The sequence below is a fragment of the Dendrobates tinctorius genome, unplaced genomic scaffold (assembly GCF_039654945.1).
Source record: "Dendrobates tinctorius isolate UK_male_01 unplaced genomic scaffold, ASM3965494v1 ptg000235l, whole genome shotgun sequence".
Classification (NCBI taxonomy): domain Eukaryota; kingdom Metazoa; phylum Chordata; class Amphibia; order Anura; family Dendrobatidae; genus Dendrobates; species Dendrobates tinctorius.
Window position 1 is genome coordinate 2377213 of NW_027361902.1, and position 25769 is coordinate 2402981.

Here is a 25769-nt window from a genome sequence, read left to right on the forward strand (position 1 = left end):
ATACCACTCCTGCATGTCTTGTGTCTCAGCCGTGCCTGCCTTCCTTGTGTCTTAGCCGTGCCTGCCTGCCCTGTGTCTCAGCCGTGCTTGCCTGCCCTTTGTCTCAGCCATGCCTGCCTGCCCTGTGTCTCAGCCGTGCCTGCCTGCCCTGTGTCTCAGCCGTGCTTGCCTGCCCTTTGTCTCAGCCTTGCCTGCCTGCCCTGTCTCATCCGTGCCTGCCTGGGTACCAGCCGTGCCTGCCGTGCCCACCTGCCTGCCTGTCAGTCGCACCTGTCCAAGTGTCCTGTCCCCCAGTGGGATCAGCAGCCACAGCTAGACACTAGCCTGGAGTGGCACCTGTCAGCTGCCTGCCACACAAGCCTGACCTCACTATCAGAGGCTCCAGCGAAGACCGAGGTAGCTGTCTTAGTCACGCCCCTTCCAGGGTAGTCTGGTTTGTGGCACAGTGAGGCCACAACCCCCTCGCTCACGCCAGCCAGCCAAGGCACCAGCATGACACCTATCCATTACTAATCCTATAGTTATGTAGTAAATAAAGACACAGCCAGAGTAAAGTCTTTTGTTTGAAATAAAACAAACCACTTTTACTTAATTTAAAAATAACAGACACAGTTATACTCACCTAACACCTAATGCCATTGAATCCCTCGTCTCCTGTAATAAACCAAAAATAAAAAACAACAATATCCCTCACCTGTCTATCATTCTGTCGCACACCATAATCCATGCCTGAGGGATAAACCGTTTTCTACCTGGACGGTCCCGAGATTCGACCGTCTGGGTGGAGAACCACTGGTGAATGAGCTGCTTTGAGCGCAGCATCAGTGACTAGCAGTGACGTCATTGAGGTTACTGCCAGTCACTGAGGCTGCGATACCAGCTGAGCTGAACTACGGTGACCTCAGTGAGATCCTCGCTAGCACCGTGTGAAAGTCTCATTGTGCAGAGGCGAGTTAACCGCAGTTTAAATTCACCATAGTTAATTTTCATGGGGTCACTGTCTGGCTTGCGCCAATGTCCTGCGCTGCTCAAGTTTTAGTTCATCTGATGGGACAAGGGAATTCCAGATTAGACAAAGAATTTCTTGTGGAACTTCAAACTTGATTTACACGTGCCCTTGTCCAAAATATATGTGGGTCTGACGACAAGAGAACTTAGGATCCGAGTGCGTGAGCATGTGCGGGACATTGGCGAAGTCAGGACAGTGTCCGATATTGGGGATCTGAAAACCATTCCCCGACATTTCAGAGCATGTCATAACAGTGATGCGGCCTTATTAAAGATTAGAGGGATTGATGCTCTCCATATGGGGATCGGGGGGGGTGACAACAAAAAGATCCTGTCACAAATGGAAGTCAGGTGGATTGTCCAACTTGACACAATGACCCCAAATGGACTCAATGAATCTTTGAGTTTCTCTCCATTTTTATAGAATTTGGAGATATACTCATCAGGCATCAATGGGGCCTTTGACATTTTTTGTCATTGGATTCCCACTTCATAGTACGTTTTTCTGCGCATTTCTTTATGTCATGTTCTATATGGTTATATGGATATATTTGGTATATAATATATATATATATATATATATATATATAATGAGGAATTCTCCTGTCTATTTTCCTCTGCACATCCACTTCACACTCCTCCTCTTTTCTCTGGCAGTGTGTTTTTATTTGTTTTTAGATATATTTTATTCACTAATTTTTTTCTATATGTCAATAATTTTGCATTTAGTGACCTTGAGGATACTGTGTCTCTCCCTGGATCATCTCCCTGTACCAGAATTGTGTGAAATGGACCCAGCAGCCCATGAAGTTGGGGGAATCATGACCATATTTTTGTTATTTGGTTATTCTACATAATTGATGTGCTTCATATGGGAGATCCGTCTATCAGTTATGCTATATGTGATGTACATTTACATACATGGGATGTTTTTTGTATGCCATGAGCTTCTTTTAAATATCTTGATTACTGCCAGCATGATCCTATGGATATTTGTCCTCATATATGAGAAGATAATAAGATAATTGTGAGGGTATTAGTTCTATTTAGAATTGGATCTAGCGGTTTTTGTATGCTCTTGGGTATACTTTATGATATTTTATATATGTTATATGTTTGATGTACTTGATAAGTGAGATTAGGTTTCTACTCATGTTATATAAGATGTACGTTTACATAGATATATACCGTATTTTCCGCTTTGTAAAACTGACTTTTTTCCCCCAAAATTGAGGGGAAAAAGGGGGTGCGTCTTACAAAGAGGATATACCGTTGCACTGCCGCTGAGGGTACTTGCCGCGGCACTCTGTGCCCTGATGCTGCCGCTGCACTGTCTGCCGGTTCTTACCGCCACCGCCGCGCTCCTGTCCCCCCGTAGTTTATTCCGCCGCCGCTCTCTGTCCCGTTCAGCGTGGGGGGTCTCTGCCGCTCCATGCCTGCTTTCCTGTGTCTTTCTTCCTGGAAAATGGCCACCATGCATGAGCAGATGGACATCTCGGCACTGAAATCTCGGGAGATGAGATTTCAGCACTGAAAGAACCGGGGGACGGAGCGCGGCAGTGGTGGCAAGCACTGGGGGACAGAGTGCGGCGGTGGTGGCAAGCAGGCACCGGGGGACAGAGAATGGCGGTGGTGGCAAGCATCAGGGGACAGAGGGCGGCGGCAGTATCAGACACCGGCAGCGGCACGCTGCACATCAAAACACCCCCTCATCCCAGCAGCAATGTCCCACTCCGGCCTCCTCCATCACCACCCCTAGTAAGCAATAAGATGCATGGATTATAGGATGCACTACCATTTTATTAAAAAAAAGTTTTTTCCTATTTTTCTCCACAAAATTTGGGGTGCGTCTTATAATCCGGAGCGTCTTATAAAGCGAAAAATACGGTATACATATGATGATGATTTTTTTGTATGCTCATGACCCCTTTAAAAGTAATGATATTTCTGTTGTGGACTGTGGGGATCCTTGTCCATTTCATATGATCACAAGCGGCTGTGCGCATCTCTCTGTGGCGGTATGGATACTGCTGGCAGATGGGTGTTTTTATGCTGCACACGGACGTTTTGGCCATTTTGACCGGTGTCCAGCATGATACCTGTTCTGTGCAGCAGGTCCTGCCGACCTCAGAGCGCATGCGCCGATGATGCCGCGCTGATTGGACGATTCCGATCATGTGACTGAGGTCACAGGGTAATTAAAGGTCCTGTGGAGAGCTAATCACCATCTCCTTGGTAAAGCAGCCGTCTAGCACCGCAAAACGCGCGTCGGGGGTCACTGCCAGACGTTCCCCCTCTCCTCCCCATCTTCTGGTAAGATCCTAATTACTTCTGTTTTTTAGTGGTGTTTGCCTTTATTTGTACTTAGACTCCCTGCATTAAAAGGATGATATTTACTTCTCCCAATGATTCTGAGCTCTGCTCAGAATGGTTTTGGAATAACCTGAGCCACATGGCCATTAACTCATTGCCGGGTGGCATTACAATTGGCGCTTCCACTTCTTAAGCATTATATTCTGAATATATATATGAGGACATTGTTTCCATCTTGAATGGAGAGGGGGGGGTTGGTCGGCTGTGTATTCATCTGCGTCAAATTGACACTTCAACATGATTTTGTGCACTTTTTGTATGCTATTTAATAATAAAAATTATTGATATTTTTGCAAGTCATCGCTTGCTCTCTTTTTTCTGGTTTTCAATGGATTATAGGAGCTGATGTGGCTTATGCCGTAGGTGAACAAATTGTTTTGATATCACCCATTGGTAACTGAGCAATCTACATGGGATTTCTGTTAATTATACCACTCACTCCTTATAGACTGAAAATACAGGCTATCCTAGTGCGTGGCCGAGCGGCCATGCGAACCTTTTATAGCCGTGAGCGTCCGGGACCTTCCTGGCTTCTCGGATGGGCCAATCCGAACACGAGCAGGACCTGAGCACGTGACCTTCGATCTCCAATGGGAGATCACTCCACGGGCATGCTCAGTGGCCTGACATGGGGACTTAGTCCCTAGAGAATCTCGCTGCTGAGCAGCATGTATTGCCATAGCTGTGCCAGAGGTGGCAGCAGCAAGCAAACCCACGGAGCTGGTCTGGGCAGCGCGCCTGGACCGACGAGTTTGCTGAGCAACCTCCTCTGCGGCTGGAGAGAAATAGAAGACCGCTGGAAGTAAGGCTCGGGATTCTCGCTGTGCAGTGACAGAAATCCGACGCTTAACATTACCCCCCCTCCTAGGGCCCCCCTCTCTGAGCCTCACTCCGCTCAAATTCCGCAATGAGGAGAGTGGATGTTCTCCACCGGCTCCCAGGTCCAAGCCTCTGGACCATGACCCTTCCAATCCACCAAGTAAAACTTTTTGCCCCGCATCATCTTGCATCCCACGATGGCATTGACCTCAAACTCGTCTGACAACAGGTCTGATGTCCCAGCAGATGTCTCAGAAAACCGGGACATGTGCACCGGCTTAAGGAGAGACACATGAAACGTGTCCGAGATAGCCAAGTGTGGTGGAAGAGCCAGGCTGTAGACCACAGGGTTGATCTGCTCGAGGACCTTGAAAGGGCCAATATAGCGCGACGCAAACTTAGCGGATTCCACCCGCAGCCTGATGTTTCGAGCAGAGAGCCACACTAAGTCGCCAGGAGCGAAGGTCAGAGCCGGGCGCCGGCGAGTGTCAGTGGAGGACCTCATTCTCTCCTTGGAGGCCCGGATAGCATCCTGCATGCGATCCCAAATGTCACGTGCCTCCACCGCCCAGTCTGCCACCCTAGAGTTGGTGGACGACACGGGCATGGGCACGGGGATGCGCGGATGCTGGCCGTAATTTAAGAGGAATGGGGTCTGACAGGTGGTGTCGGCCACAGCGTTGTTCAAGGCGAACTCCGCCCACGGCAGCAAGGGTGCCCAATCATCCTGCCTGGACGAGACAAAATGTCGCAGATATGTCACCAGGGTCTGATTGGCTCTCTCAACCAACCCATTCGTCTCGGGATGATAGGCCGAGGAGAGATTTAGCTCTATGCTGAGCAGAGAACAGAGCTCTCTCCAGAACCGAGACACAAACTGAGGACCCCAGTCGCTGACAATCTTATCCGGCATGCCGTGCAGGCGGAAAACATGTTAAATAAACAACGCTGCCAGGCCCCCGTGCCAAAGGTAGCCGAGAGAGTGGTACCAGATGCACCATCTTGGAGAAATAATCGGTGACCACCCAAAAGACGATGCTGCCACTGGACTTGGGCAGACCCACCACAGAGTCCATACCGACCATCTCCCAGGGCCTGTCAGCAACCGGCAGAGGATAGAGTAACCCAGCGGGCCACTGCCGAGAGGACCGATTCTGGGTGCAAGAGACGCACGCCCATATATAGTCGCTGACGTCACGGGCCATATGCGGCCACCAGTACGTCCTCGCCAGAAGCTCAGAGGTCCGTTTGGTCCCAAAATGTCCACCCAGCCTGGACGAATGAGCCCAAGAGAGGACCTCCGGTCGCAGATGGGCAGGGACAAAAGTCTTGCCTGGAGGTACAGACTCGAGGGCGACCGTAGCCACGGTCCTCAGGCTCTCAGATGGGACTATCAGCCGAGGCTCCTCCTCCTCCGATGACACCACGGAGCGGGAGAGAGCATCGGCCCGGATGTTCTTCTCCCCGGAGAGAAAATGCAGGGTGAAGTGGAATCGGGAGAAGTACAAGGACCATCTGGCCTGGCGAGAATTCAACCGCTGGGCTGTTTGTAAATAGACCAAATTCTTGTGGTCGGTAAACACCTGGAAAGGGTGGTGAGCCCCCTCCAGGAGGTGTCTCCACTCTGAAAAGGCCAACTTCATTGCTAGCAACTCCCTGTCCCCGATGTAATAATTCCTCTCCGCCGGTGTGAAGGTCTTGGAGAAGAAGCATGGGTGCTTCCGACCTTGTGAGTCCTTCTGGAACAGGACCACTCCAGCACCGACGGAAGAGGCATCCACCTCCAGAATGAAGGGTTTATCCACATTGGGGTGATGTAGAATGGGAGCGCTATCGAAATGGGATTTAGAATCGTAGAGTTGGAAGGGACCTCCTGGGCCATCTGGTCCAACCCCCTGCTCAAAGCAGGATTCGCTAAATCATCCCAGTCAGATGTCTGTCCAGCCTCTGTTTGAAGACTTCCATTGAAGGAGAACTCACCACTTCTCATGGCAGCTTGTTCCACTCATTGATCACTCTGTCAAAAAGTTTTTTCTAATATCTAATCTGTGTCTCCTCCCATTCAGTTTCATCCCATTGCTTCTAGTCTTTCCTTGTGCAAATGAGAATAAAGTTGATCCTTCTACAATGTGACAGCCCTTGAGATATTTGAAGACATCTATTAAGTCTCCTCTCAGTCTTCTCTTTTGCAAACTAAACAATCCCAAATCCTGCAACCTTTCCTCATAAGACAGGGTTTGCAGACCGGTCACCATTCTGGTTGCTCTTTTCTGAATTTGCTCCAGTTTGTTGATGTCTTTTTTAAAATGTGGTGCCCAAAACTGGACACAATATTCCAGATGAGGTCTGACCAAAGAGGAGTAGAGGGAAATAATGACTTCACGTGATCTAGACTGTATGCTTCTGTTAATACATCCTAGAATTGCATTTGCCTTTTTTGTTGCTGCATCACACTGTTAACTCATATTCAGTCTGTGATCTATTAGTATACCCAAGTCTTTTTCACATGTGCTGTCACTTAGCCCTATTCCTCCCATTCTATATATGCTTTTTTCATTTTTATTGCCCAGATGTAGTACTTTGCATTTTTCCCTGTTAGAAACCATTCTGTTAGTTGCTGCCCACTTCTCCAGTTTATTTATATCTTTTTGAATCCTCTCTCTCTCTTCTCTAGTATTAGCTATCCCTCCTAGCTTTGTGTCATCAGCAAATTTAATCAGTTTACCCTCAATTCCTTCATCTAAATCATTGATAAAGATGTTGAACAATACAGGGCCCAGGACAGAGCCCTGTGGTACCCCACTTGAGACATTCTTCCAACTGGATGTGCAGCCATTTACGACCACTCTTTGGGTCCGATCACTAAGCCAGTTATGAATCCACCTAACAGTTGCCTTGTCCATTCCATACTTAGTCATTTTTTTCAATAAGGATTGTATGAGATACTTTGTCAAATGCTTTGCTGAAGTCAAGATATACTATATCTACAGCATTTCCTTGATCCACCCAATCAGTGATTCCGTCATAGAAGGAAATTAAGTTAGTCTGACATGACTTATTAGTTACAAACCCATGCTGACTCTGTTTAATCACTTCATTCTTATCCAGGTACTAACATACATGTTGTTTAATAATTTGTTCAAAGATCTTTCCTGGTATAGAAGTCAGACTCACCGGCCTATAGTTGCCTGGGTCCACCTTCTTCCCCTTTTTGAAGATAGGAACATTTGCTCTTCTCCAGTCTTCTGGCACTTCTCCTGTTCTCCAAGAATTTTCAAAGATTATAGAGAGGGGTTCAAAAATTTCTTCTGCTATCTCCTTCAGTACTCTGGGGTGTAATTCATCTGGACCTGGAGACTTGAATTAATTTAGGTTGGCTAAGTGTTTTCTCACTATCTTTCTGTTTATAGATATCCTGGATTCTTCTATTCCCTTAATAGGACAGTGAATAACAGTTGATGTTACTTTTCCTTTCTGAGAGAAAACAGATGCAAAATAGGAATTTAAAAGTTCGGCCTTCTCAACATCCTGTCTTACCATTTCATCATTTTCATCCTGTAAAAATCCTATAGCATCTTTGACTTTTCTTTTACTTTTGACATATCCCCATAATAGAGGGGAAGGCCTTGGAGACAGGTTTTGACCACAACTTGGGGTTTGCACCCTTCTTGATGAGGGTTACCAAGGTTACCAAGCTCATGGCCAAGCGATCATGCGAACCTTTTATAGCTGCGAGCGTCCGGGACCTTCCTGGCTTCTCGGATGGGCCAATCCGAACACGAGCAGGACCTGAGCACGTGACCTTCGATCTCCAATGGGAGATCACTCCATGGGCATGCTCAGTGGCCTGACATGGGGATTTAGTCCCTGGAGAATCTCGCTGCTGAGCAGCATGTATTGCCATAGCTGTGCCAGAGGTGGCAGCAGCAAGCAAACCCACGGAGCTGGTCTGCGCAGAGCGCCTGGACTGACGAGTTTGCTGAGCAACCTCCTCTGCGATGGGAGACCGCTGGAAGTAAGGCTCGGGATTCTCGCTGTGCAGCGACAGAAATCCGACGCCTAACATTGTGTCGGCTGATGGGAGCAGTAGTCCCATCAGCCAACACCAGTGAACCGTGGTAATCTTTATACCTCCGATCACACCTGCGGGCTCACCGTAGCTGTCTGGCGGAGATGATTTTACCGCCGATCAGAAGCGGTGATTGCCGCACTGTCATAAACATGACAACGTGACAAACACACAGTGTTCGGGGGACAGAACCCGAATATTAACACGGACTTCCTGATGAAGTCCGTGCTCTGTGTCCATGCCCGAACAGTAGGTGTTCGGTACGGTCGCTGAACTTTACTGTTCCGGTTCGCCCATCTCTTCTCAGCACCATGATGAAGATCCATCAGACATGGCTGCAAATTCCTCCAGACAAGGGACAGAATGTGTGGTGTAGATCTGGCACATCTTCTCATCACCATGATGAAGATCTACCATGCATGGCTGCATATTCCTCCAGGCCAGGATGAATGGTGGACATCTGGCACATTGCATTGTCAATGCTAGGTTTATGGCACATATGACATAGGGGAGAGGAATGTTGTAAAGCTCCTGCCCCCACACATGCCCTCACCTTTCCCATCACACATGGGGCTACTTCTGCATTACACCATAGTGTGCTAACCAGACACATCTCTTCCACATTCATATATATTAAAATGCGTCCGCCTTGGTAGTTTTATAAGTTTGAGTTTGCTCCAGACGTTGGGGTTTATTATCCCATTTCTGTTTCCAGGTCTTTGCTCCAGCCCAGATTTGGGATTAGTGGTCTCATGTGGAAGAGACAGGATGATCCGGATCTGGACAGAAGAGAACCGGCTGCTCAGGTCTTGTCATTCATTTTATGAATTGTTTAAATATCTGCACCTTATAGGCAAAAGTATGGGCCCCCTCACCATTAAACCTTGTGATACGGAGCACTCCTCTTCCCACGAGACTTTGGGGTCTTTGTCAGATATTTTACCACTTGTATGAGGTCAGTTCCTGATGTTATTATTATTTATTTATATAGCCCCATTGATTCCATGGTCTGTACATGAGAAGGGGTTACATTCAAATTACAGATATCACTTACAGTAAGGTAACAATGACAGACTGATACAGAGGGGAGAGGACCCTGCCCTTTCGGGCTTACATGCTACAGGATGGTGGGGAAGGAGACAGTAGGTTGGGGGGTTGCAGCAGCTCCGGTGTTGGAGATCTGGTTCATAATTGGCTTCCAGTTCATCCCAAAGATGACAAATAGGGCCAAATACAGTATGTGCAGTGCTGGGTGTTGTACTCTGTTAACACTGCACAGGAGATAAGGGGCCATATTCCTAAAAAAAACTGCCCCAGACCATCCCCCTCCCACCACATCACACAGGAGGCACCATGTGTCCTGGGAAGTGCTGTTCTGGCATCTGCTAAACCCAGAACATCCATCTTGAGACTTCCTGATAGTAAGATGCCTGGCATTGTGTTTGCTGATCTTATAACTGTGAGCAGCATCTCCAGAGTCCAGTGATGACGAGCTTTACATCTCCCCAGCAGATGCCTGGCATTGTGCATGCTGATATTATTAGTACAGCTCCCCCATAGTCCAGTGATGACGAGCTTTACATCTCTCCAGCAGACGCCTGGCATTGTGCATTCTGATATTATTAGTACAGCCCCATAGTCCAGTGATGACGAGCTTTACATCTCTCCAGCAGACGCCTGGCATTGTGCATGCTGATATTATTAGTACAGCTTCCCCATAGTCCAGTGATGACGAGCTTTACACCTCTCCTGCAGATGCCTGGCATTGTGCATTCTGATATTATTAGTACAGCTTCCCCATAGTCCAGTGATGACGAGCTTTACATCTCTCCAGCAGATGCCTGGCATTGTGCATGCTGATATTATTAGTACAGCTTCCCCATAGTCCAGTGATGACGAGCTTTACATCTCTCCAGCAGATGCCTGGCATTGTGCATTCTGATATTATTAGTACAGCTTCCCCATAGTCCAGTGATGACGAGCTTTACATCTCTCCAGCAGATGCCTGGCATTGTGCATTCTGATATTATTAGTACAGCTTCCCCATAGTCCAGTGATGACGAGCTTTACATCTCCCCAGCAGATGCCTGGCATTGTGCATGCTGATATTATTAGTACAGCTCCCCCATAGTCCAGTGATGACGAGCTTTACATCTCTCCAGCAGACGCCTGGCATTGTGCATGCTGATATTATTAGTACAGCCCCATAGTCCAGTGATGACGAGCTTTACATCTCTCCAGCAGACGCCTGGCATTGTGCATGCTGATATTATTAGTACAGCCCCATAGTCCAGTGATGACAAGCTTTACACCTCTCCTGCAGATGCCTGGCATTGTGCATTCTGATATTATTAGTACAGCCCCATAGTCCAGTGGTGATGAGCTTTACATCTCTCCAGCAGACGCCTGGCATTGTGCATGCTGATATTATTAGTACAGCCCCATAGTCCAGTGATGACGAGCTTTACATCTCTCCAGCAGACGCCTGGCATTGTGCATGCTGATATTATTAGTACAGCCCCATAGTCCAGTGATGACGAGCTTTACATCTCTCCAGCAGACGCCTGGCATTGTGCATTCTGATATTATTAGTACAGCCCCATAGTCCAGTGATGACGAGCTTTACATCTCTCCAGCAGACACCTGGCATTGTGCATTCTGATATTATTAGTACAGCCCCATAGTCCAGTGATGACGAGCTTTACATCTCTCCAGCAGACGCCTGGCATTGTGCATGCTGATATTAATAGTACAGCCCCATAGCCCAGTGATGACGAGCTTTACATCTCCCCAGCAGATGCCTGGCATTGTGCATTCTGATATTATTAGTACAGCCCCATAGTCCAGTGATGACGAGCTTTACATCTCTCCAGCAGACACCTGGCATTGTGCATGCTGATATTATTAGTACAGCCCCATAGTCCAGTGATGACGAGCTTTACATCTCTCCAGCAGACGCCTGGCATTGTGCATGCTGATATTATTAGTACAGCTCCATAGTCCAGTGATGACGAGCTTTACAACTCTCCAGCAGACGCCTGGCATTGTGCATTCTGATATTATTAGTACAGCCCCATAGTCCAGTGATGACGAGCTTTACATCTCTCCAGCAGACGCCTGGCATTGTGCATGCTGATATTATTAGTACAGCTCCATAGTCCAGTGATGACGAGCTTTACATCTCTCCAGCAGACGCCTGGCATTGTGCATGCTGATATTATTAGTACAGCTCCATAGTCCAGTGATGACAAGCTTTACATCTCTCCAGCAGACGCCTGGCATTGTGCATGCTGATATTATTAGTACAGCTCCATAGTCCAGTGATGACAAGCTTTACATCTCTCCAGCAGACGCCTGGCATTGTGCATGCTGATATTATTAGTACAGCCCCATAGTCCAGTGGTGACGACCTTTACATCTCTCCAGCAGACGCCTGGCATTGTGCATGCTAATATTATTAGTACAGCCCCATAGTCCAGTGATGATGAGCTTTACATCTCTCCAGCAGACGCCTGGCATTGTGCATGCTGACCTTAGACTCGTGCCACTTCTCAATAATGAGAGTTCTCTTTATGTAGTTCTTATGCTGTCTCTCTTCCAGACATAGTGTGGAGCACTGTATGAGTTATTCCCTGGGGTTTGATGATTTTTACACCCATTGTAGCATGTTTTAGGGCAGCACGGCGGCTCAGTGGTTATCACTGTAGCCTTGCAGCGCTGGGGTCGTAAGTTAAAATCCCACCAAGGACAACATCTGCAAGGTGTTTGTATGTTCTCCTTGTGTTTGCTTGGGTTTCCTTCGGGTTCTCCGGTTTCTTCCCACGCTCCAAAGACTGATAGGGACTTGTTATTGTGAGCCCCATTGGGGACAGCGATGATAATCTATTTAATGCACTGCGGAATATGTTAGCGCTATGTAAGGAAAACATAATAATAATAATAACGTTTTGCTCTTGTGACATGATATCATAGATCACTGGAGCCTTGTGGTCACCCATGTGCTTTCTGATTGCAGGCTCCTCCGCCTTCATGCTTCCCCTGAGAGCCTCTCACTTTGTAGCAGTCGGGGAGATCTACTGGTGGGAATTTATGGGCACATTTATCGGATCAGTCTGATGACGGTGCTGCCGCAGCCATACAAGCTGAAGGTAAGACGTGTTCTATACATGTCCATGTGCTGTCCGTCTACTGGGCGCAGGTCAATGCAGAGTAATCAGTTGTCCACCATGACGGCTGTCGTCACCGGGGCCTCCATGATATCCTCTAGTGATGGCTGCGCACTTCATATCGCCCAGGTAGTGACCTTGACCACATTGCCGATTTGGTGCTCTTTTCTGACCAGTCTATACGTCCCCATCTGCTGCTAGTGTGCCATGATTGTACCATATGTGTGGACTTGTCTCCTAGATAACGTGCATGGTGTCTCCCACTCGCGATCTCCCCACTGCGGCTCCTGATCTGCCCACTGCGGCTCCTGATCTGCCCACTGCGGCTCCTGATCTCCCCACTGCGGCTCCTGATCTGCCCACTGCGGCTCCCGATACCCCCTGTCCGGTGAAGGACGTGAAGAGACTTGACCATATGCACAGGTAGCCTCAAAGCTTTCCATCTATTTGTCATTTCCATGTTATCTTGTGCCAAGTTCTTTCTAGATTGTAGAATTCTTTCACTGGTCAACCTGATTTTTTTTCACAAGAGCATTTAATGGTGATTCTAGTAGGATTTCACCTCCTTTTCATCAGGCACAGGTTTTTTTTTAAATATACACAATTTAGTCCAAAAACTATTATATACTGGCACTTCAATAGCATAAACCAACCAAAAACGGACTTACATCATATAGTTGCCGATAAAGAGATCCAGAAAAATAATTAAAATATATATTTATTTATTAAATTTTTTAAAAACATTTGATGAAACAACAAAATAACCCAGTGGAAGGATAAGACACGCTGACAAAAATGATATATAAAATAAAACTACTGGACAGAAAATGACACAATGCGTCTAATTCCTCATAAGGTTAAGAACAACCAATACACAATTATTGTAATAGTCCAAAACCATTATAATACGGCTTGTGTAAAAATGTTTTATATAAATCAATCAGAAATAGAAAATGTGCAAATAAACAATTTGAACAAAAGACGGCAGTATTTTCAGGATAATTACCATATGTATAAAGGGTTAATACCGCTAATGTGGAAATATAACAAAATTACCTAGAGACAATTAAATCTTCTAAAGTGACTGCTGTGCACATACCGATGACCCGTAACTGGACTATTACCAAAGGGGAAAAGGACCACACAAATATATTGTTCACCTAAGTCGGCGGTGTCCAGATCAGAAGAGCGGCGTGTCCGCCTTCTCCACCCCAACGCACCCCCGGAAAAAGCCATTGCGAAACGCGCGTTGGGGTGGAGAAGGTAATCAGTATGTGCACAGCAGTCACTTTAGAAGATTTAATTGTCTCTAGGTAATTTTGTTATATTTCCACATTAGCGGTATTAACCCTTTATACATATGGTAATTATCCTGAAAATACTGCCGTCTTTTGTTCAAATTGTTTATTTGCATGTTTTCTATTTATGATTGATTTATATAAAAAAATTTTTATACAAGCCGTATTATAATGGTTTTGGACTATTACAATAATTGTTAATTGGATGTTCTTAACCTTATGAGGAATTAGACACATTGTGTCATTTTCTGTCCAGTATATGTATTTTATACTAGCTGAAGAACCCGGCGCTGCCCGGGCATAGTAACTAACAGTGGTTATTTATAGCAAATTATAATTATCCTCCATCCCATAGTCCCGTGCCCATATACCCATCACACATCCTCCATCCCATAGTCCCGTGCCCATATACCCATCATACATATCCTCCATCCCATAGTCCCGTGCCCATATACCCATCATACATATCCTCCATCCCATAGTCCCGTGCCCATATACCCATCATACATATCCTCCATCCCATAGTCCCGTGCCCATATACCCATCATACATATTCTCCATCCCATAGTCCCGTGCCCATATACCCATCATACATATCCTCCATCCCATAGTCCCGTGCCCATATAACCATCATACATATCCTCCATCCCATAGTCGAGTGCCCATATACCTATCACACATCCTCCATCCCATAGTCCCGTGCCCATATACCCATCATACATATCCTCCATCCCATAGTCCTGTGCCCATATACCCATCATACATATTCGCCATCCCATAGTCCCGTGCCCATATACCCATCATACATATCCTCCATCCCATAGTCCAGTGCCCATATACCCATCATACATATCCTCCATCCCATAGTCCTGTGCCCATATACCCATCATACATATTCGCCATCCCATAGTCCCGTGCCCATATACCCATCATACATATCCTCCATCCCATAGTCCAGTGCCCATATACCCATCATACATATCCTCCATCCCATAGTCCTGTGCCCATATACCCATCATACATATTCGCCATCCCATAGTCCCATGCCCATATACCCGTCATACATATCCTCCATCCCATAGTCCAGTGCCCATATACCCATCATACATATCCAACATCCCATAGTCGAGTGCCCATATACCCATCATACATATCCTCCATCCCATAGTCCCGTGCCCATATACCCATCATACATATTCGCCATCCCATAGTCCCATGCCCATATACCCGTCATACATATCCTCCATCCCATAGTCCAGTGCCCATATACCCATCATACATATCCTCCATCCCATAGTCGAGTGTCCATATACCCATCATACATATTCTCCATCTCATAGTCCCGTGCCCATATACCCATCATACATATTCGCCATCCCATAGTCCCATGCCCATATACCCATCATACATATCCTCCATCCCATAGTCCCGTGCCCATATACCCATCATACACATCCTCCATCCCATAGTCCCGTGCCCATATACCCATCATACATATTCGCCATCCCATAGTCCCATGCCCATATACCCATCATACATATCCTCCATCCCATAGTCCCGTGCCCATATACCCATCATACACATCCTCCATCCCATAGTCCCGTGCCCATATACCCATCATACATATTCGCCATCCCATAGTCCCATGCCCATATACCCGTCATACATATCCTCCATCCCATAGTCCAGTGCCCATATACCCGTCATACATATCCGCCATCCCATTGTCCCATGCCCATATACCCATCATACATATTCTCCATCCCATAGTCCCGTGCCCATATACCCATCATACATATCCTCCATCCCATAGTCAAGTGCCCATATACCCATCACACATCCTCCATCCCATAGTCCCATGCCCATATACCCATCATACATATTCTCCATCCCATAGTCCCATGCCCATATACCCATCATACATATTCTCCATCCCATAGTCCCGTGCCCATATACCCATCATGCATATCCTCCATCCCATAGTCGAGTGCCCATATACCCATCATACATATTCGCCATCCCATAGTCCCATGCCCATATACCCGTCATACATATCCTCCATCCCATAGTCCAGTGCCCATATACCCATCATACATATCCACCATCCCATAGTCGAGTGCCCATATACCTATCACACATCCTCCATCCCATAGTCCCGTGCCCATATACCCATCATACATATTCGCCATCCCATAGTCCCATGCCCATATACCCGTCATACATATCCTCCATCCCATAGTCCAGTGCCCATATACCCATCATACATATCCTCCATCCCATAGTCGAGTGCCCATATACCCATCATACATATCCTCCATCCCATAGTCCAGTGCCCATATACCCATCATACATATCCTCCATCCCATAGTCCCATGCCCATATACCCGTCATACATATCCTCCATCCCATAGTCGAGTGCCCATATACCCATCATACATATCCTCCATCCCATAGTCCAGTGCCCATATACCCATCATACATATTCGCCATCCCATAGTCCCATGCCCATATACCCATCATACATATCCTCCATCCCATAGTCGAGTGCCCATATACCCATCATACATATCCTCCATCCCATAGTCCAGTGCCCATATACCCATCATACATATTCGCCATCCCATAGTCCCATGCCCATATACCCATCATACATATCCTCCATCCCATAGTCGAGTGCCCATATACCCATCATACATATCCTCCATCCCATAGTCCAGTGCCCATATACCCATCATACATATTCGCCATCCCATAGTCCCATGCCCATATACCCGTCATACATATCCTCCATCCCAAAGTCCAGTGCCCATATAACCATCACACATATCCTCCATCCCATAGTCGAGTGCCCATATACCCATCATACATATCCTCCATCCCATAGTCCAGTGCCCATATACCCATCATACATATCCTCCATCCCATAGTCGAGTGCCCATATACCTATCACACATCCTCCATCCCATAGTCCCGTGCCCATATACCCATCATACATATTCGCCATCCCATAGTCCCATGCCCATATACCCGTCATACATATCCTCCATCCCATAGTCCAGTGCCCATATACCCATCATAGATATCCTCCATCCCATAGTCCAGTGCCCATATACCCATCATACATATCCTCCATCCCATAGTCGAGTGCCCATATACCTATCACACATCCTCCATCCCATAGTCCCGTGCCAATATACCCATCATACATATTCGCCATCCCATAGTCCCGTGCCCATATACCCATCATACATATCCTCCATCCCATAGGCCCGTGCCCATATACCCATCATACATATCCTCAATCCCATAGTCGAGTGCCCATATACCCAAAACACATCCTCCATCCCATAGTCCTGTGCCCATATACCCATCATACATATCCTCCATCCCATAGTCGAGTGCCCATATACCTATCACACATCCTCCATCCCATAGTCCCGTGCCCATATACCCATCATACATATCCTCCATCCCATAGTCCAGTGCCCATATACATATCCGCCATCCCATAGTCCCGTGCCCATATACCCATCATACATATCCTCCATCCCATAGGCCCGTGCCCATATACCCATCATACATATCCTCAATCCCATAGTCGAGTGCCCATATACCCATCACACATCCTCCATCCCATAGTCCTGTGCCCATATACCCATCACACATATCCTCTATTCCATAGTCCAGTGCCCATATACCCATCACACATCCTCCATCCCATAGTCCCATGCCCATATACCCATCATACATATCCTCCATCCCATAGTCCCGTGCCCATATACCCATCACACATATCCTCCATCCCATAGTCCCGTGCCCATATACCCGTCATACATATCCTCCATCCCATAGTCCAGTGCCCATATACCCATCATGCATATTCTCCATCCCATAGTCCCGTGCCCATATACCCATCATACATATCCACCATCTCATAGGCCCGTGCCCATATACCCATCATACATATCCTCCATCCCATAGTCGAGTGCCCATATACCCATCACACATCCTCCATCCCATAGGCCCATGCCCATATACCCATCATACATATCCTCCATCCCATAGTCCCATGCCCATATACCCATCATACATATCCTCCATCCCATAGGCCCGTGCCCATATACCCATCATACATATCCTCCATCCCATAGTCCTGTGCCCATATACCCGTCATACATATCCTCCATCCCATAGTCCCGTGCCCATATACCCATCATACATATCCTCCATCCCATAGTCGAGTGCCCATATACCCATCACACATCCTCCATCCCATAGTCCCATGCCCATATACCCATCATACATATCCTCCATCCCATAGGCCCGTGCCCATATACCCATCATACACATCCTCCATCCCATAGTCAAGTGCCCATATACCCATCACACATCCTCCATCCCATAGTCCCGTGCCCATATACATATCCTCCATCCCATAGTCCCATGCCCATATACATATCCGCCATCCCATAGTCCCGTGCCCATATACCCGTCAAACATATCCTCCATCCCATAGTCAAGTGCCCATATACCCATCACACATCCTCCATCCCATAGTCCCGTGCCCATATACATATCCTCAATCCTATAGTCCCGTGCCCATATACCCATCATACATATCCGCCATCCCATAGTCCAGTGCCCATATACCCATCATACATATCCGCCATCCCATAGTCCCGTGCCCATATACCCATCATACATATCCTCCATCCCATAGTCCCGTGCCCATATACCCATCATACATATCCTCCATCCCATAGTCCCGTGCCCATATACCCATCACACATCCTCCATCCCATAGTCCCATGCCCATATACCCATCATACATATCCTCCATCCCATAGGCCCGTGCCCATATACCCATCATACACATCCTCCATCCCATAGTCAAGTGCCCATATACCCATCACACATCCTCCATCCCATAGTCCCGTGCCCATATACATATCCTCCATCCCATAGTCCCATGCCCATATACATATCCGCCATCCCATAGTCCCGTGCCCATATACCCGTCAAACATATCCTCCATCCCATAGTCAAGTGCCCATATACCCATCACACATCCTCCATCCCATAGTCCCGTGCCCATATACATATCCTCAATCCTATAGTCCCGTGCCCATATACCCATCATACATATCCGCCATCCCATAGTCCTGTGCCCATATACCCATCACACATCCTCCATCCCATAGTCCCGTGCCCATATACCCATCATACACATCCTCCATCCAATAGTCCCGTGCCCATATACCCATCATACATATCCGCCATCCCATAGTCCCGTGCCCATATACCCATCATAGATATCCTCCATCCCATAGTCCAGTGCCCATATACCCATCATACACATCCTCCATCCCATAGTCCAGTGCCCATATACCCATCACACATCCTCCATCCCATAGTCCCGTGCCCATATACCCATCATACATATCCGCCATCCCATAGTCCCGTGCCCATATACCCATCATACATATCCGCCATCCCATAGTCCATTGCCCATATACCCATCATACATATCCTCCATCCCATAGCCCCGTGCCCATATACCCGTCATACATATCCTCCATCCCATAGTCCCGTGCCCATATACCCATCATACATATCCTCCATCCCATAGTCCAGTGCCCATATACCCATCATACATATCCTCCATCCCATAGTCCCGTGCCCATATACCCGTCATACATATCCTCCATCCCATAGTCCCGTGCCCATATACCCATCATACATATCCTCCATCCCATAGTCCTGTGCCCATATACCCATCACACATCGTCCATCCCATAGTCCCGTGCCCATATACCCATCATACACATCCTCCATCCCATAGTCCCGTGCCCATATACCCATCATACATATCCGCCATCCCATAGTCCAGTGCCCATATACCCATCATACATATCCGCCATCCCATAGTCCTGTACCCATATACCCATCACACATATCCTCCATCCCATAGTCCAGTGCCCATATACCCATCATACATATCCGCCATCCCATAGTCCTGTGCCCATATACCCATCACACATATCCTCCATCCCATAGTCCAGTGCCCATATACCCATCATACATATCCTCCATCCCATAGTCCTGTGCCCATATACCTCACACATATCCTCCATCCCATAGTCCAGTGCCCATATACCCATCATACATATCCGCCATCCCATAGTCGAGTGCCCATATACCCATCATACATATCCTCCATCCCATAGTCCTGTGCCCATATACCCATCACACATATCCTCCATCCCATAGTCCAGTGCCCATATACCCATCATACATATCCGCCATCCCATAGTCCCGTGCCCATATACCCATCATACATATCCTCCATCCCATAGTCCCGTGCCCATATACCCATCATACATATCCGCCATCCCATAGTCCAGTGCCCATATACCCATCATACATATCCGCCATCCCATAGTCCCGTGCCCATATACCCATCATACATATCCTCCATCCCATAGTCCCGTGCCCATATACCCATCACACATCCTCCATCCCATAGTCCCGTGCCCATATACCCATCATACATATCCTCCATCCCATAGTCCCGTGCCGATATACCCATCATACATATCCTCCATCCCATAGTCCCGTGCCCATATACCCATCACACATCCTCCATCCCATAGTCCCGTGCCCATATACCCATCACACATCCTCCATCCCATAGTCGCGTGCCCATATATCCATCATACATAACCGCCATCCCATAGTCCAGTGCCCATATACCCATCATACATATCCTCCATCCCATAGTCCAGTGCCCATATACCCATCACACATATCCTCCATCCCATAGTCCTGTGCCCATATACCCATCATACATATCCTCCATCCCATAGTCCTGTGCCAATATACCCATCACACATATCCTCCATCCCATAGTCCCGTGCCCATATACCCATCATACATATCCTCCATCCCATAGTCCTGTGCCCATATACCCATCATACATATCCTCCATCCCATAGTCCCGTGCCCATATACCCATCATACATATCCTCCATCCCATAGTCCAGTGCCCATATACCCATCATACATATCCTCCATCCCATAGTCCCGTGCCCATATACCCATCATACATATCCTCCATCCCATAGTCCCATGCCCATATACCCATCATACATATCCTCCATCCCATAGTCCTGTGCCCATATACCCATCATACATATCCTCCATCCCATAGTCCCGTGCCCATATACCCATCATACATATCCTCCATCCCATAGTCCCGTGCCCATATACCCATCATACATATCCTAAATCCCATAGTCCAGTGCCCATATACCCATCATACATATCCTCCATCTCATAGTCTCGTGCCCATATACCCATCATACATATCCTCCATCCCATAGTCCCGTGCCCATATACCCATCATACATATCCTCCATCTCATAGTCAAGTGCCCATATACCCATCACACATCCTCCATCCCAAAGTCCCGTGCCCATATACATATCCTCCATCCTATAGTCCCGTGCCCATATACCCATCATACATATCCGCCATCCCATAGTCGAGTGCCCATATACCCATCATACATATCCTCCATCCCATAGTCCTGTGCCCATATACCCATCACACATATCCTCCATCCCATAGTCCAGTGCCCATATACCCATCATACATATCCGCCATCCCATAGTCCCGTGCCCATATACCCATCATACATATCCTCCATCCCATAGTCCCGTGCCCATATACCCATCATACATATCCGCCATCCCATAGTCCAGTGCCCATATACCCATCATACATATCCGCCATCCCATAGTCCCATGCCCATATACCCATCATACATATCCTCCATCCCATAGTCCCGTGCCCATATACCCATCACACATCCTCCATCCCATAGTCCCGTGCCCATATACCCATCATACATATCCTCCATCCCATAGTCCCGTGCCGATATACCCATCATACATATCCTCCATCCCATAGTCCCGTGCCCATATACCCATCACACATCCTCCATCCCATAGTCCCGTGCCCATATACCCATCACACATCCTCCATCCCATAGTCGCGTGCCCATATATCCATCATACATAACCGCCATCCCATAGTCCAGTGCCCATATACCCATCATACATATCCTCCATCCCATAGTCCAGTGCCCATATACCCATCACACATATCCTCCATCCCATAGTCCTGTGCCCATATACCCATCATACATATCCTCCATCCCATAGTCCTGTGCCAATATACCCATCACACATATCCTCCATCCCATAGTCCCGTGCCCATATACCCATCATACATATCCTCCATCCCATAGTCCTGTGCCCATATACCCATCATACATATCCTCCATCCCATAGTCCCGTGCCCATATACCCATCATACATATCCTCCATCCCATAGTCCAGTGCCCATATACCCATCATACATATCCTCCATCCCATAGTCCCGTGCCCATATACCCATCATACATATCCTCCATCCCATAGTCCCGTGCCCATATACCCATCATACATATCCTCCATCCCATAGTCCTGTGCCCATATACCCATCATACATATCCTCCATCCCATAGTCCCGTGCCCATATACCCATCATACATATCCTCCATCCCATAGTCCCGTGCCCATATACCCATCATACATATCCTAAATCCCATAGTCCAGTGCCCATATACCCATCATACATATCCTCCATCTCATAGTCCCGTGCCCATATACCCATCATACATATCCTCCATCCCATAGTCCCGTGCCCATATACCCATCATACATATCCTCCATCTCATAGTCAAGTGCCCATATACCCATCACACATCCTCCATCCCAAAGTCCCGTGCCCATATACATATCCTCCATCCTATAGTCCCGTGCCCATATACCCATCATACATATCCGCCATCCCATAGTCAAGTGCCCATATACCCATCACACATCCTCCATCCCATAGTCCCGTGCCCATATACATATCCTCCATCCTATAGTCCCGTGCCCATATACCCATCATACATATCCGCCATCCCATAGTCCAGTGCCCATATACCCATCATACATATCCGCCATCCCATAGTCCCGTGCCCATATACCCATCATACATATCCTCCATCCCATAGTCCCGTGCCCATATACCCATCATACATATCCTCCATCCCATAGTCCCGTGCCCATATACCCATCACACATCCTCCATCCCATAGTCCCGTGCCCATATACCCATCATACATATCCGCCATCCCATAGTCCTGTGCCCATATGCCCATCACACATCCTCCATCCCATAGTCCCGTGCCCATATACCCATCATACACATCCTCCATCCCATAGTCCCGTGCCCATATACCCATCATACATATTCTCCATCCCATAGTCCAGTGCCCATATACCCATCATAGATATCCTCCATCCCATAGTCCAGTGCCCATATACCCATCATACATATCCGCCATCCCATAGTCCAGTGCCCATATACCCATCATAGATATCCTCCATCCCATAGTCCAGTGCCCATATACCCATCATACACATCCTCCATCCCATAGTCCAGTGCCCATATACCCATCATACATATCCTCCATCCCATAGTCCAGTGCCCATATACCCATCATACACATCCTCCATCCCATAGTCCCGTGCCCATATACCCATCACACATCCTCCATCCCATAGTCCCGTGCCCATATACCCATCATACATATCCGCCATCCCATAGTCCCGTGCCCATATACCCATCATACATATCCGCCATCCCATAGTCCATTGCCCATATACCCATCATACATATCCTCCATCCCATAGCCCCGTGCCCATATACCCGTCATACATATCCTCCATCCCATAGTCCCGTGCCCATATACCCATCATACATATCCTCCATCCCATAGTCCAGTGCCCATATACCCATCATACATATCCTCCATCCCATAGTCCCGTGCCCATATACCCGTCATACATATCCTCCATCCCCTAGTCCCGTGCCCATATACCCATCATACATATCCTCCATCCCATAGTCCTGTGCCCTTATACCCATCACACATCCTCCATCCCATAGTCCCGTGCCCATATACCCATCATACACATCCTCCATCCCATAGTCCCGTGCCCATATACCCATCATACATATCCGCCATCCCATAGTCCAGTGCCCATATACCCATCATACATATCCGCCATCCCATAGTCCTGTGCCCATATACCCATCATACATATCCTCCATCCCATAGTCCCATGCCCATATACCCATCATACATATCCTCCATCCCATAGTCCTGTGCCCATATACCCATCATACATATCCGCCATCCCATAGTCCTGTGCCCATATACCCATCACACATATCCTCCATCCCATAGTCCAGTGCCCATATACCCATCATACATATCATCCATCCCATAGTCCCGTGCCCATATACCCATCACACATATCCTCCATCCCATAGTCCTGTGCCCATATACCCATCATACATATCCTCCATCCCATAGTCCTGTGCCCATATACCCATCACACATATCCTCCATCCCATAGTCCAGTGCCCATATACCCATCATACATATCCGCCATCCCATAGTCCCGTGCCCATATACCCATCATACATATCCTCCATCCCATAGTCCTGTGCCCATATACCCATCACACATATCCTCCATCCCATAGTCCAGTGCCCATATACCCATCATACATATCCGCCATCCCATAGTCCCGTGCCCATATACCCATCATACATATCCTCCATCCCATAGTCCCGTGCCCATATACCCATCATACATGTCCGCCATCCCATAGTCCAGTGCCCATATACCCATCACACATCCTCCATCCCATAGTCCCGTGCCTATATACCCATCATACATATCCGCCATCCCATAGTCCAGTGCCCATATACCCATCACACATATCCTCCATCCCATAGTCCTGTGCCCATATACCCATCATACATATCCTCCATCCCATAGTCCTGTGCCCATATACCCATCACACATATCCTCCATCCCATAGTCCCGTGCCCATATACCCATCATACATATCCTCCATCCCATAGTCCTGTGCCCATATACCCATCATACATATCCTCCATCCCATAGTCCCGTGCCCATATACCCATCATACATATCCTCCATCTCATAGTCCCATGCCCATATACCCATCATACATATCCTCCATCCCATAGTCCAGTGCCCATATACCCATCATACATATCCTCCATCCCATAGTCCCGTGCCCATATACCCATCATACATATCCTCCATCCCATAGTCCTGTGCCCATATACCCATCACACATATCCTCCATCCCATAGTCCAGTGCCCATATACCCATCATACATATCCTCCATCCCATAGTCCCGTGCCCATATACCCATCATACATATCCTCCATCCCATAGTCCCGTGCCCATATACCCATCATATATATCCTCCATCCCATAGTCCCGTGCCCATATACCCATCACACATCCTCCATCCCATAGTCCCATGCCCATATACCCATCATACATATCCTCCATCCCACAGTCCCGTGCCCATATACCCATCATACATATCCTCCATCTCATAGTCCCGTGCCCATATACCCATCACACATCCTCCATCCCATAGTCCCATGCCCATATACCCATCATACATATCCTCCATCCCATAGTCCCATGCCCATATACCCATCATACATATCCACCATCCCATAGTCCAGTGCCCATATACCCATCATACACATCCTCCATCCCATAGTCCCGTGCCCATATAGTCATCATACACATCCTCCATCCCATAGTCCCGTGCCCATATACCCATCATATATATCCTCCATCCCATAGTCCCGTGCCCATATACCCATCATACATATCCTCCATCCCATAGTCCCGTGCCAATATAACCATCATACATATCCTCCATCCCATAGTCCCGTGCCCATATACCCATCATATATATCCTCCATCCCATAGTCCCGTGCCCATATACCCATCACACATCCTCCATCCCATAGTCCCATGCCCATATACCCATCATACATATCCTCCATCCCACAGTCCCGTGCCCATATACCCATCA

The 25769-nt window shown here is 47.5% G+C and overlaps 1 protein-coding gene across 1 annotated transcript in view; it reads left to right on the forward strand.

The window, feature by feature from the left end:
- The window catches only part of WDR97 (WD repeat domain 97), an 850927-nt gene that overhangs the window by 89237 nt on the left and 735921 nt on the right, over positions 1 to 25769 (forward strand). Inside the window, exons 6-8 of the mRNA XM_073556560.1 lie at positions 8985 to 9075; positions 12285 to 12417; positions 12677 to 12858. Of these exons, the coding sequence (XP_073412661.1) occupies positions 8985 to 9075; positions 12285 to 12417; positions 12677 to 12858 (406 nt within the window). The remainder of the gene's footprint in view (positions 1 to 8984; positions 9076 to 12284; positions 12418 to 12676; positions 12859 to 25769) is intronic.